The 10,723-nt window shown below is 63.4% G+C and overlaps 1 protein-coding gene across 1 annotated transcript; it reads right to left on the bottom strand.

Annotated features, from left to right (window-relative positions):
• Positions 1-61: 61 nt before the first annotated feature.
• On the bottom strand, positions 62-10,723 carry XAB2 (XPA binding protein 2). Its single transcript, XM_065873442.1, has 19 exons — positions 10,650-10,723; positions 9,404-9,552; positions 8,976-9,099; positions 8,545-8,742; positions 6,344-6,478; positions 6,100-6,264; positions 4,686-4,830; positions 4,061-4,212; positions 3,855-3,974; positions 3,630-3,761; positions 3,394-3,525; positions 3,177-3,290; positions 1,767-1,929; positions 1,461-1,651; positions 1,118-1,240; positions 862-1,033; positions 521-650; positions 286-389; positions 62-191 (listed from the first exon to the last, which is right to left on the bottom strand). Exons 1-19 carry the CDS (start codon positions 10,698-10,700, stop codon positions 130-132), a joined length of 2,562 nt encoding a protein of 853 aa, XP_065729514.1. The 5' UTR covers positions 10,701-10,723; the 3' UTR covers positions 62-129.

Here is a 10,723-nt window from a genome sequence, read left to right as displayed (position 1 = left end):
CCCCAGGGGCACCGAGGCAGTAGGAGAGGTCGGGGAGGAAGGAGGCTCAGACCAGAACGTCCAAACACAAGCTTCACTGGGGCAGCAGGGGGGGGGGGGGGGGGGGCGGGCGGGCGTAGGGGATGGGAGTCAGTCTTCCTTCAGGCTCCCGAACACGGCGGCCGGCACGCTCTGCTGCTCCAGGCGCACCTCTGGGGGTGGGGCGAGGAGGACTCAGTCAACTTCCAGGAGGGGGTCCCGCCCCCACCTCCGCCCACCAGCCCACCTGGCCAGCCGGCCTCTTACCGTTGGGCTCCAGGTCCATCTCGTCCTCGTCCTCACCCAGCTCGATCTCCTCCGGGTTGGCCTGCTGGGCCAGCTGGGCCAGCTCCTCCCGGGAGGCGTCACTCCTGGGGAAGGCAGGCGGCCGGGGGAGGGGGCCACACTGCTCAGCTGGGCCCAGCAGCCCCCCAACCTCCCCACCCCTCCCCTCCTGCAGAGCTGGCCGGCTCCCAGCTCGGCTCCACCGCCCCGCCCTCACCTCACAAACAGGATCTTGCTCTGGGCCCGCGAGGGCTGGTCCTGCTCAGCCTCAGCTGCCAGCTGCTCGGCCCGCTGTTCCAGCAGTTTCATGTCGTCCATGCCACTCTGCCCAGGGGCCAGGTCGGACACTGCGGGGGGAAGCGTGGGAGTCAGATGCCTTGGGCAAGCTGTCCTCAACCACGGCCTTAGGTGCCTGCCTCGGTCTGAGTGCTGCTGGGCGTCCCCCGACCTGGGCCTGAGGCCCTGGCCCTCGAGGAGCTCCCAGCCTGAGGCAGGGGAGGCAGAGGAGACCCTGATGCTCCCAGCCTGGGAGACCACCACTGGGCCACAGCTGCTCACCAGTGCCCGTGGCGCTGCCCGTCACCTTGAGCATCTGGGAGGCCATGAAGTTGACCTGAGTGTTGTACGTGGCCTGCACGCTGCGGCGGATCCGCAGCATCTCCCGGATGGTGTCCTCGTTGCCGTGCCGGACCTCGAAGTCCTTCCACGTCTGCCAGAAGGCCCCGGTCGTCTGCAGAGGGGCAGGGCCGGGGGACGTGAGCCGGCTGGCTCAGCCGCAGACTCCCACACCCACGGGCCCGGGACCCGTCCCTACCCGGGGGTCACAGATCTGCGAGCAGAAGCTGTAGATGGCCCGGGCGCGGTCGATCTCCCCGAGCTTGCACTCCATGTCCGCGAACCGCAGGCACATCTCACGGGCGTGCTCGTCTGACAGCACCTGGGGGGGGTTGGGAGGGATCAGGGAGGGTGGGATGTGAGGCGGAGGGGGCCGCCCCTCTGGGGGAGCCCTGGTGGTTCCCAGCACACCAGGCCGGCCCCTGGGCGGGCGGGCCTCCCCACAGACGCCACGCACAGGCTCGCTCGGATACCCTGCCTACAGGACCCCTTGTTCCCCCTCTCTAGCCCCAGCTCCGCACCCCACCCCCTGCAGCGGGCACCTCGATGGCCTTCTGATAGATGCTGCGGGTGTGGGTGACCCCGTAGATCTCAGCCGCCCGCTTGATGTAGATGTTGAACATGTCGTATTGCTGGGCGGGCTCTACGGCCCTGGTGGCGCGCTCATACACGGCCATGGCGTGCCGGGCCAAGCCCCACTCCTCCTCCAGCTGTGCGTACAGCAGGTACAGGGCTGTGACAGGATGCAGCGGCGGGGGGGGGGGGGGGGGGGTCAGAGGTCAATGGCTGGGCCCGTGATGCCCCCTCCAACCCCCCCACCCCCACCGAGCCCACCTGACCCTCCTCACTCTTTGCGTATTTGGGAGGGCAGCCATCCAGTGCCTGCTCAAACAGGTCCCGTGCCCGCTCCAGCTTCTGGCCCCCGTAGCGGGCGATGAACTTGGTCAGGTAGGTACTCCAGATGTCGGACACGTTGGGCCACTTGAACAGCGAGATGCCGCGCTCGTATGCCTGCCCCGGGGGGGAGTCATGTGAGTCCGCAGGGGGAGACTCCTTAGGGCTCAGCAAGTAGGCCCCTTGTCTGCCCACCTCTCCCCATCCCACTTCTCCCTGTGATCACGCAGTCAAAGCCCAGCCAAGAGTGTCTGTGCGCTGCCTGTCTCCCTGGACAGACTGCAAGGACCCCAAAGACAGAGCTGGACTAGGGCTCACTAGGATCAGTCAGTGACTTTATGGCTGAAGAGGAGGGTGGAACCTCAGCTTGCAAACACTGGAGCCCGGTGCCCCGGAAGAAGGTTCACCACCCAGGCAGAGGGGCAGGGCCTGCCACTCAGGCAGAGGGGGCACTCGCACGTGTGTATGACTTCCCCGTCCATGTATGTGCACAGTCTCCACTTGTACACGACAAAACCTCAGACAGTGGGGCAAGGCCCCGCCACACGTACACGTGCACATGGAAAACACCCCACGTGCCTAAAACCCACCGCCTGAGCAGCAAGGCAGGCGCACCCCCGCATACACAGGCAGAACTCCATGCCTGTGACAGGCTGACCTGTGTCCCCCCCAAATTCAAGTTGAAATCCTAACTCCCCGTACCTCAGAACAAGACTGTCTTCTGAGATAAGATCTTTAAAGAAGCAACTAAGTTAAACAGAGAGAACTTCCCTGGTGGCGCAGTGGTTAAGAATCCACCTGCCAATGCAGGGGACACGGGTTTGAGCCCTGGTCCGGGAAGATCCCACGTGCTGCAGATCAGCTAAGCCTGTACGCCACGACTACTGAGCCCGCGAGCCACAGCTACTGAAGCCCACGCGCCTAGGGCCCGTGCTCCACAACAAGAGAAGCCATCGCAACGAGAAGCCCACGCACCACAACAAAGAGCAGCCCCCACTCGCCGCAACTAGAGAAAGCCCGCACGCAGCAACGAAGACCCAACACAGCCAAAAATAAATAAATTAAAAAAAAAAAGAGAGATTAGGGTAAATTTCATTCCAATACAACTGACAGCCTCACAAAAGCAGAGCTGGGAACAGGAGGGACACCAAAAACACACAAAAAGGTGTCCACGTGAAGACACAGTGAGAAGGCAGCCTCTACAAGCCAAGGAGAGGGGCCTCAGAGGAAACCAGCCCTGCCGACACCTTGATCTTGGGCTTCCGACCTTCAGAACTGAGAAAACACATCTCTGTTGTTTAAGCCTCCCAGTCGGCGGTGATGGCAGCCCGGGTAGGGGACAATGCCGTCCGGGGCCCCCTCACCTTGAAGCTCTCTTCAAAGTACTTGTGCTCCTCCAGGAACATGGCGTAGTTGATGACGATTTGGGGTGTGGCGATGCGCAGGTCCAGGATGCGGTCATAGACGGCTTTGGTGGACTGTGGGGCAGGGGGCCGGTCAGAGCATGTCCCGGGGGTGGAGTCAGCGGCCCCCCGCGGGGCGTGTTCCATCCCACGCCCCCATCCCATCCTGGCGGCTCACCTGGAAGGTGCCGAGGCTCTCCTCCAGGTCGGCCAGCATTGACCACACCTTCAGAGACTTGTATACGCGGTTCTGCACGGGCTCTGAGCCGTCGAAGTACTCGGCGCGGCGGGCGGGCAGCGCCGTCGCCTTCTGCACGGGCAGCGCCAGCAGGGGGAAAGCCACGGGGGGTGTCCAGGACCAGATCACACACCCTGAGGCTCCCCCACCCCCTCCCAACCCGGGCTTGTGTTTACACGCAGCAGCCGCAAGGCCTGGTCGTAGTTCTCGTGCCGGAGCTCCAGCTCGCCACACTCGCACCATACGCTGGCCAGGTCGTCCACCTGCTTGAAGCTCACCTTGGTGGCTTTCTCCAGGATGACGCGGGCCTGTGGGGCGGGCAGAGGCCAATCTGAGACCCCGCCCGCCCGCCTGTGGGCACTGGGCGGAGGACCTGTAAGTACTCGCAACACGGCACTCACGTCATCCAGCTGCCCGTTGTCCTCGTAAAACTTGGCGAACGCAACCCACAGGGTGTGGGGCTTGCCGGTGGCCTTGAAGGGGTCCACAGTCTGCACGGCCTCCGTGTACGTGTTAATGATCTGGGCAGGAGGGGTTGGGTCAGGCTGGGCAGGGCCCTGGTCGGGGAGGGCGGGGCCTGGGGACGGGGGGTGGGGCCGCCACGTACCTCCCTCGGGCGGCCCTCGTGCAGGGCCACGCGCTTGTGCCACTCGTGCACGTGGTGCGGGTTCTGGCGCAGCAGGACGCTGTTGAGGAGCAGGGGCCGCCGGCTGATGAGCTGCTCAAAGCGAGCCAGGCGTAGCTCCAGGTCCACGTCGTCTGGGACCCGTGGTAAAAGCCGGGAGCAGGGGGGGAGGCCTCAGCACGCGGCCCCCGGCCACCTCCGTCTCTCAGGTCTCTCTCCCTTCAGCCCCCAGCTCCCCCCCACTGTCCATCCGGGCACTCCCTCCCTGAGCTGCCCCAGGGCCACCCTGACCTCACACTTGCTCTGGGGCCAAGCTACTCTGGAACTCCCTCCAATCCCCACCATTCCTCCCAGCCCTTCTTCCCTGCCAAGCTCTGGCCCAGGCCCCCCCTCCCCATGCCTGCTGTCCAGCCAGCTCTCCCTTCCCACCAGTGGCCGGCCCGAGCCCCACTGAGATGTGTTCCCAGTCCTGGCTACCCGCCGAGATCCCACCCGCAGCGCCCATTCAGACTCCCTCCCTGCTGGCCTCTGACCCCAAGCCCCACACCTCCCCTGACCCAGCCACTCGGGACCCCTCCGAGCCCTGCGGTCCACCCCTGCTGCTCACCTTCCTCCTCCCGCCCCAGCTCCGAGGCCGTCTCCATCTTCGCCGCAATCATGCTCTCCTCAAACTGGGCATAGCTGTCGAACACCTGGGTGAAGTCCCGCACGGTCATCACGGTCCGGATGGCCTCCTCGTACACGTCCCGAGCCTGTGGGGATGGGGAAAGTGCTGGCAGGGGAGAGGCACGTGTGCCCACCGCATGCACACAGGGCATCTGGCAGCACCGCCCTTGGCACCAGTCCCAAATCAGAACCCCCGTAGGGCCTTCCCTGGGCCCGCCCAGCTCTGTCAGCGCACGGCCGTGGTCGGAGCTCCCCTCCCGTCCTCTGCCAGAGCGAGTTGGAGGCCTCAGCTCCTCAGCAGTAAACCGACAGTGACAGCCCCTCACGCAGAGTCACTGCGGGGCTCGAGTGAGACGCACAAAGGGTCTGGCCCCAGTGAGACCCAAAAGGTGACCAGCCACCCTGCAGGGACCCTGCCACGGAGTACTCAATCGTTGCTACAAAGTACCCCTCACGCCTGCCCGACCCCCTTCTGCAGCTCACGTTCTCCCCGTCACCCCCCACACCAACCCCCAAGGGCAGCATGAAAGGGAAGTGCTGGCGTGGGCGAGGCGCATCCCCACCAAGGGCAGGCCCGTCGCTCTACCCCTGGCCCTGGCTGATCCTGCCCCTCTGCCTCTGCCTGGCCGCTGGCTCCAGCAGCCTCCTGGCCGGTCTCCTGCTGCCGGCCTCGGCCTGTGCGCTTCACTCAAAGTGTCAGCCTGAAGGGTCTTTGTAAGACACACACCTGGTCAGGCTTATGTCCTGCTCACGGCTGGCTGGCTGGCGGCTCCCCACAGCAGGACACAGCTGGCCCCTCCTCAGCCTGCAGGGCCCCCCTTCCCTAGTCCTTCACCACTCCCTCTGAGCCCCCTCCAGCTCCTCCTTCCCACTCTGCTCCCCCCGGCACCCCCCTCCCCAGCCAGTCCCAAGCCAGCCCCTCTGGGGACCTCTCAGAGCTCCACACCCCGCCCCCCACCCCGGCCCCAAGCTTGCCACTCCATGGCCCGATGAGGAGAACAGCCGACATGGACACTGACAGAAACACCAACACCTCGGGAGGGACCCTCACACCGGACACCCCCTCGGTGCCCGAGTCCCAGTAGGCAAGGAAGTGACTGTCACTCTCATTTTGCAAATGAGGACACCCAAGCTGAAGCAGGTCCAAGGCCAGAGCAGAGAGATCCAGGTCTGGCTGGCCTGAAGTGGGTGCACTTGCCGGCAGGGCCATGATGCCTGCCTCTCCCCACCTTCAGAAAGGCAAAAGCGGTCCACGTGCACGTCTTCTGCTCACACGCGTGTCCTCAGGCATCCCCCAATACTACGTGCTGGAGGGAGACCCCACCCCACTCCCAGAGCCCCACGTGCTCAAGCACCTTCTCGAAGTGACCGCTGCGGATGTAGTAGTCGGCCAGCGAGCACCAGAGCTTGCCCAGTTGGTCGGTGAAGCGGGTGAGGCCCCCGCGGATGATGGCGTCCACACTGAGAGACTGCACCTTGTCTGGGTTCTGGGAGATGAGGTCGCAGAGCTCGTGCCACAGCTGCAAGGCATGGGAAGGAGCGTCAGCCTTGTCCCTGAGGGGGCGAGCCCTCCCGCCCAGCCGTCACCCCGGGGCCCACCTGGTAGTTGGACTTGCCGGCCTTGGACACGAAGCGCTCGTCGTTCACCACGGTGGCCAGGCGCTGTGCGGCCTCGTCCAGCCGGTCGCTCGACTTGAGGTACTCGATGTACTCCTCGGCACTCTCGGGGCTCAGCTGGGCACCCATCCACCCGCCAGCTGTCAGTGGGGCCACAGGGCCATGCCACCGTGCCCACTCCCACTCTGGGCTTTCTGTCAGCCACCCACCACTGTCCCGGACAAGAGCTCGCCCCGCACACCCAGTCATAGCCACACCTGTCCAGCCTGGGCCTCATTGGTCCAGCTCCAGCCCTGACTGGGCCCTGACTGGTCCACCCTGCGCCCCAGTGGTCCAGTCTCAGTCCTGACTGGTCCAGCCTGGGCCCCAGTGGTCCAGTCTCAGTCCTGGCTGGTCCAGCCTGGGCCCCAGTGGTCCAGTCTCAGTCCTGACTGGTCCAGCCTGGGCCCCAGTGGTCCAGTCTCAGTCCTGGCTGGTCCAGCCTGGGCCCCAGTGGTCCAGTCTCAGTCCTGGCTGGTCCAGCCTGCGCCCTAGTGGTCCAGTCTCAGTCCTGGCTGGTCCAGCCTGGGCCCCAGTGGTCCAGTCTCAGTCCTGGCTGGTCCAGCCTGGGCCCCAGTGGTCCAGTCTCAGTCCTGGCTGGTCCAGCCTGCGCCCCAGTGGTCCAGTCTCAGTCCTGACTGGTCCAGCCTGGGCCCCAGTGGTCCAGTCTCAGTCCTGACTGGTCCAGCCTGGGCCCCAGTGGTCCAGTCTCAGTCCTGGCTGGTCCAGCCTGGGCCCCAGTGGTCCAGTCTCAGTCCTGACTGGTCCAGCCTGGGCCCCAGTGGTCCAGTCTCAGTCCTGGCTGGTCCAGCCTGGGCCCCAGTGGTCCAGTCTCAGTCCTGGCTGGTCCAGCCTGGGCCCCAGTGGTCCAGTCTCAGTCCTGGCTGGTCCAGCCTGGGCCCCAGTGGTCCAGTCTCAGTCCTGGCTGGTCCAGCCTGGGCCCCAGTGGTCCAGTCTCAGTCCTGACTGGTCCAGCCTGGGCCCCAGTGGTCCAGTCTCAGTCCTGGCTGGTCCAGCCTGCGCCCCAGTGGTCCAGTCTCAGTCCTGGCTGGTCCAGCCTGCGCCCCAGTGGTCCAGTCTCAGTCCTGGCTGGTCCAGCCTGGGCCCCAGTGGTCCAGTCTCAGTCCTGACTGGTCCAGCCTGGGCCCCAGTGGTCCAGTCTCAGTCCTGGCTGGTCCAGCCTGCGCCCCAGTGGTCCAGTCTCAGTCCTGGCTGGTCCAGCCTGGGCCCCAGTGGTCCAGTCTCAGTCCTGGCTGGTCCAGCCTGGGCCCCAGTGGTCCAGTCTCAGTCCTGGCTGGTCCAGCCTGTGCCCCAGTGGTCCAGTCTCAGTCCTGGCTGGTCCAGCCTGGGCCCCAGTGGTCCAGTCTCAGTCCTGGCTGGTCCAGCCTGGGCCCCAGTGGTCCAGTCTCAGTCCTGGCTGGTCCAGCCTGCGCCCCAGTGGTCCAGTCTCAGTCCTGGCTGGTCCAGCCTGGGCCCCAGTGGTCCAGTCTCAGTCCTGGCTGGTCCAGCCTGCGCCCCAGTGGTCCAGTCTCAGTCCTGGCTGGTCCAGCCTGCGCCCCAGTGGTCCAGTCTCAGTCCTGGCTGGTCCAGCCTGCGCCCCAGTGGTCCAGTCTCAGTCCTGGCTGGTCCAGCCTGCACAGGCCAAGACCTGCTTTCATCACAAGCCCCTAAACAGCACCATGCTAAGCATTTCAAGACGCGTAAGAGACGTTATAAGTTCAGGAAAACCACACAGTGCCTTCCGACTATTGGCACCTCGACTCTCAGCCCTGCCTGTTATTTGTTTCCCTAGTCGTTTATCTCCTATTCCCTGCCCTCCCGTGGCTGCAGTTCTACTCTGATTTATGGGGTCAGGTAATATGTATCTGTCTGCAAAGTTAGACTGAAAGCTCCATGGAGGCAGCAACTGTCTTAGCCACACTGCCCCCGGCACCTGTCTTAATACCTGACATGGTTACTAGCAAACTGTCTGGAGATTAAACACAGAACTCACAAACAAAACCCTGTCTTAAGAAGCCTTGTTCCCATATTCTGTCTGTTAGGGCAGACAATGTCCCAACGAGCCGGTTTCCGGAAAGTCTTGACCTGGGGGAACTGGCCCACCTGGCTGAGCCTGGCCCCATCTCGCCCTCTGAGGGGCTTACCTTGAGGAAGCGCCGGTAGCCCCGCACAGCAGTCTCAGGCAGGGGGTGTGAGCGCAGGAAGCGCAGGTACAAGGGCCAAATACGAGAGTGCTGTGTGATGGGCAACGCTCGGAGGGCACGGTCGAAAGTGCGCCGCGTGTGTGTGACGCGTCCCTGGTCCATCAGGAACTGGCAGTAATCTAGCCACAGCCGGGGCATCTGGAGGTGCGGGGAGAGGCAGGGTCTGAGCTGCCAGCACCACCACCAGGCCATAAAGACACCAGATGTCCATTGCAGCAGGACCCGGAAGTCCCGTGTCCCTGGAACCAAGTCTTGCTCAACCCTGAGTGCACAGAGGCCACAGGACTCCAACCCCCTGCTCTGTCCACTTCCGTGGACTCTGAGCCCCACCTCCCCACTCATCCCCTGGCCCAGCCAGGCCCCCTCCCCACCTTGTGCATGAACACAAAGGCCCTCTCGTGGCAGTTGTTGACATCTTCGTAGGCAGGGTCAGTCACACAGCGATGCTTCACCTGTGCCCGGCGTGCCTTCAGGTAGCGGTACCAGAGTTTGTAGCTGGGGGGGTGGGGGGAGAGGGGAGGGGCAGACAGTGATTGGTCAGCTTTATGGACCTGGGGACCCTTCACTCTGCCCCATGAGACAAGTGCTGGGAGAAGGGGCTCAGGGAGGGGTGACAAGTCTCTGCAATGGGGGAATGGCCGGGACGTCAGGGAAGGTGTGCTCACTGATCAGGGGAATGTATATTCGGCAACACAGCACATAGCAGTCACGTGGGACCTACTAGCAAGTTCTGGGGTGATTGGATAAGGTGGGGTGGGTGTGGGGCTGGGGCAGGCAGGGCAGCTGCAACCAATCTCACCTGCAGGGCAGCAGCTTCAGCGCCCGCTCATAGAGCTGATTGAGTCTGGGCTTCGGGGCACCCTGCTTAAACTCAATGTAGCGGAGCCAGCATTTGACAGAGAACTGGTTCCGCATGATTTCCTCCTCATAGGGGAGGTCCTCCTCCTCCTGCCAGGGCCGGGGTACAGGGAGAAGACAGGCCTGTTCTCAGAGCCTGCGCGCAGCACCACTCCACTCCAAACTCCAGACCCCCTCCCCAGGTCCCACAATCCTCACCATCGGGAGCCCGGTCACCAGACACCCAGATACCAGGAATCTGGTCCAGACCCTTCAGAATACTACTGCCTACAATCTGACCCAGACCATCAGACTCCTTGGTCACAGCGTTCTAGGCCAGATATGAGACTGTCACCCAGACATCACTCTTTTGGCCTTCCTAATCAAGCTATCCACTCTGGTCCAGATCACCAGACTCTTTTGCCACCAAGACCCTGGTCCGACGCCAGGCCTCTGCCCTAGACGTCAAGTGTCACCTCCTCACAACATGGCTCTTCCCAGACACGAGACGTTTGGCACCTCAGGACCCCACTAGCCAGAGTCTAGCTCAACTCTGCCCCAGAACTTGGAAGCTAGACCCTTATCTCAGAAAGAAAGGTATGTACAAGATGCCTAGCCTTTAACTCGAGACACCAAGAATCTAGAGAAGATACCAGGCTTCTACTTCAAACACCAAGCCTTTGACTCTTCAGGAGTCCACGGGCCATCGCCTGATCAGCTCCACATCACCCGGTCTTTACTTCTGATTCCAGGGTTCTCCCGGTCCAGACACCATGCCCTTATCCCAGAAACTATAACGCTCAGGACCAAACCTAGACCGTTACCCAAGACACCAAGATTTTACCACTGAAACCAGAGACCTGGACTGGTCGTCATGCCTTTACTTCAAACACCAGGCCTCTCAAGATTGAGCTACGCGAGTCTCCCTTCTCGCCCACTCCCATTTCCGCCCCAGGCCCGGGACGCCAGGCCCTTAACTTCAACCACCTGCTATTTGCTCAGGTCACCTGGGCTCTAGCACCAGACCTCTGCTCCTGACCAGCCTGGTCCGTACATCATAATCCGGTCTCTGGCCCGTAAGGGTCCTCCTGCCCTCAGACCGGAATAACTTTGGCCTAGATCCCCCGGGCTGCCATGCCCGAATCTCCTGAGGCATCTGAGCCCCAGTGCCCCCAGGCAGGCCACCCCCGGGCCCGCCGCGGACTCACGAAGACAAGATCCGGCCGCTCGGGCCTCGAGAGGCGCGCCGTCACCACCATTTTTCTGGCACTCCAGGTACGCG

The sequence above is a fragment of the Phocoena phocoena genome, chromosome 3 (genome assembly GCF_963924675.1).
Source record: "Phocoena phocoena chromosome 3, mPhoPho1.1, whole genome shotgun sequence".
In the NCBI taxonomy this organism is placed as follows: domain Eukaryota; kingdom Metazoa; phylum Chordata; class Mammalia; order Artiodactyla; family Phocoenidae; genus Phocoena; species Phocoena phocoena.
Note: the sequence above shows the minus strand (reverse complement) of the source record. Positions and strands in the feature narration are given on the sequence as shown.

Coding starts and splice junctions, on each gene's coding strand:
- XAB2 (XM_065873442.1), bottom strand. CDS start 10,700: ATGGTGGTGACGGCGCGCCTCTCGAGGCCCGAGCGGCCGGATCTTGTC. Junction 3,526..3,629: donor AGGCCTTGCGGCTGCTGCGT/GTAAACACAAGC, acceptor CTGCCCGTGCAG/AAGGCGACGGCGCTGCCCGC. Junction 390..520: donor AGCAAGATCCTGTTTGTGAG/GTGAGGGCGGGG, acceptor TGCCTTCCCCAG/GAGTGACGCCTCCCGGGAGG.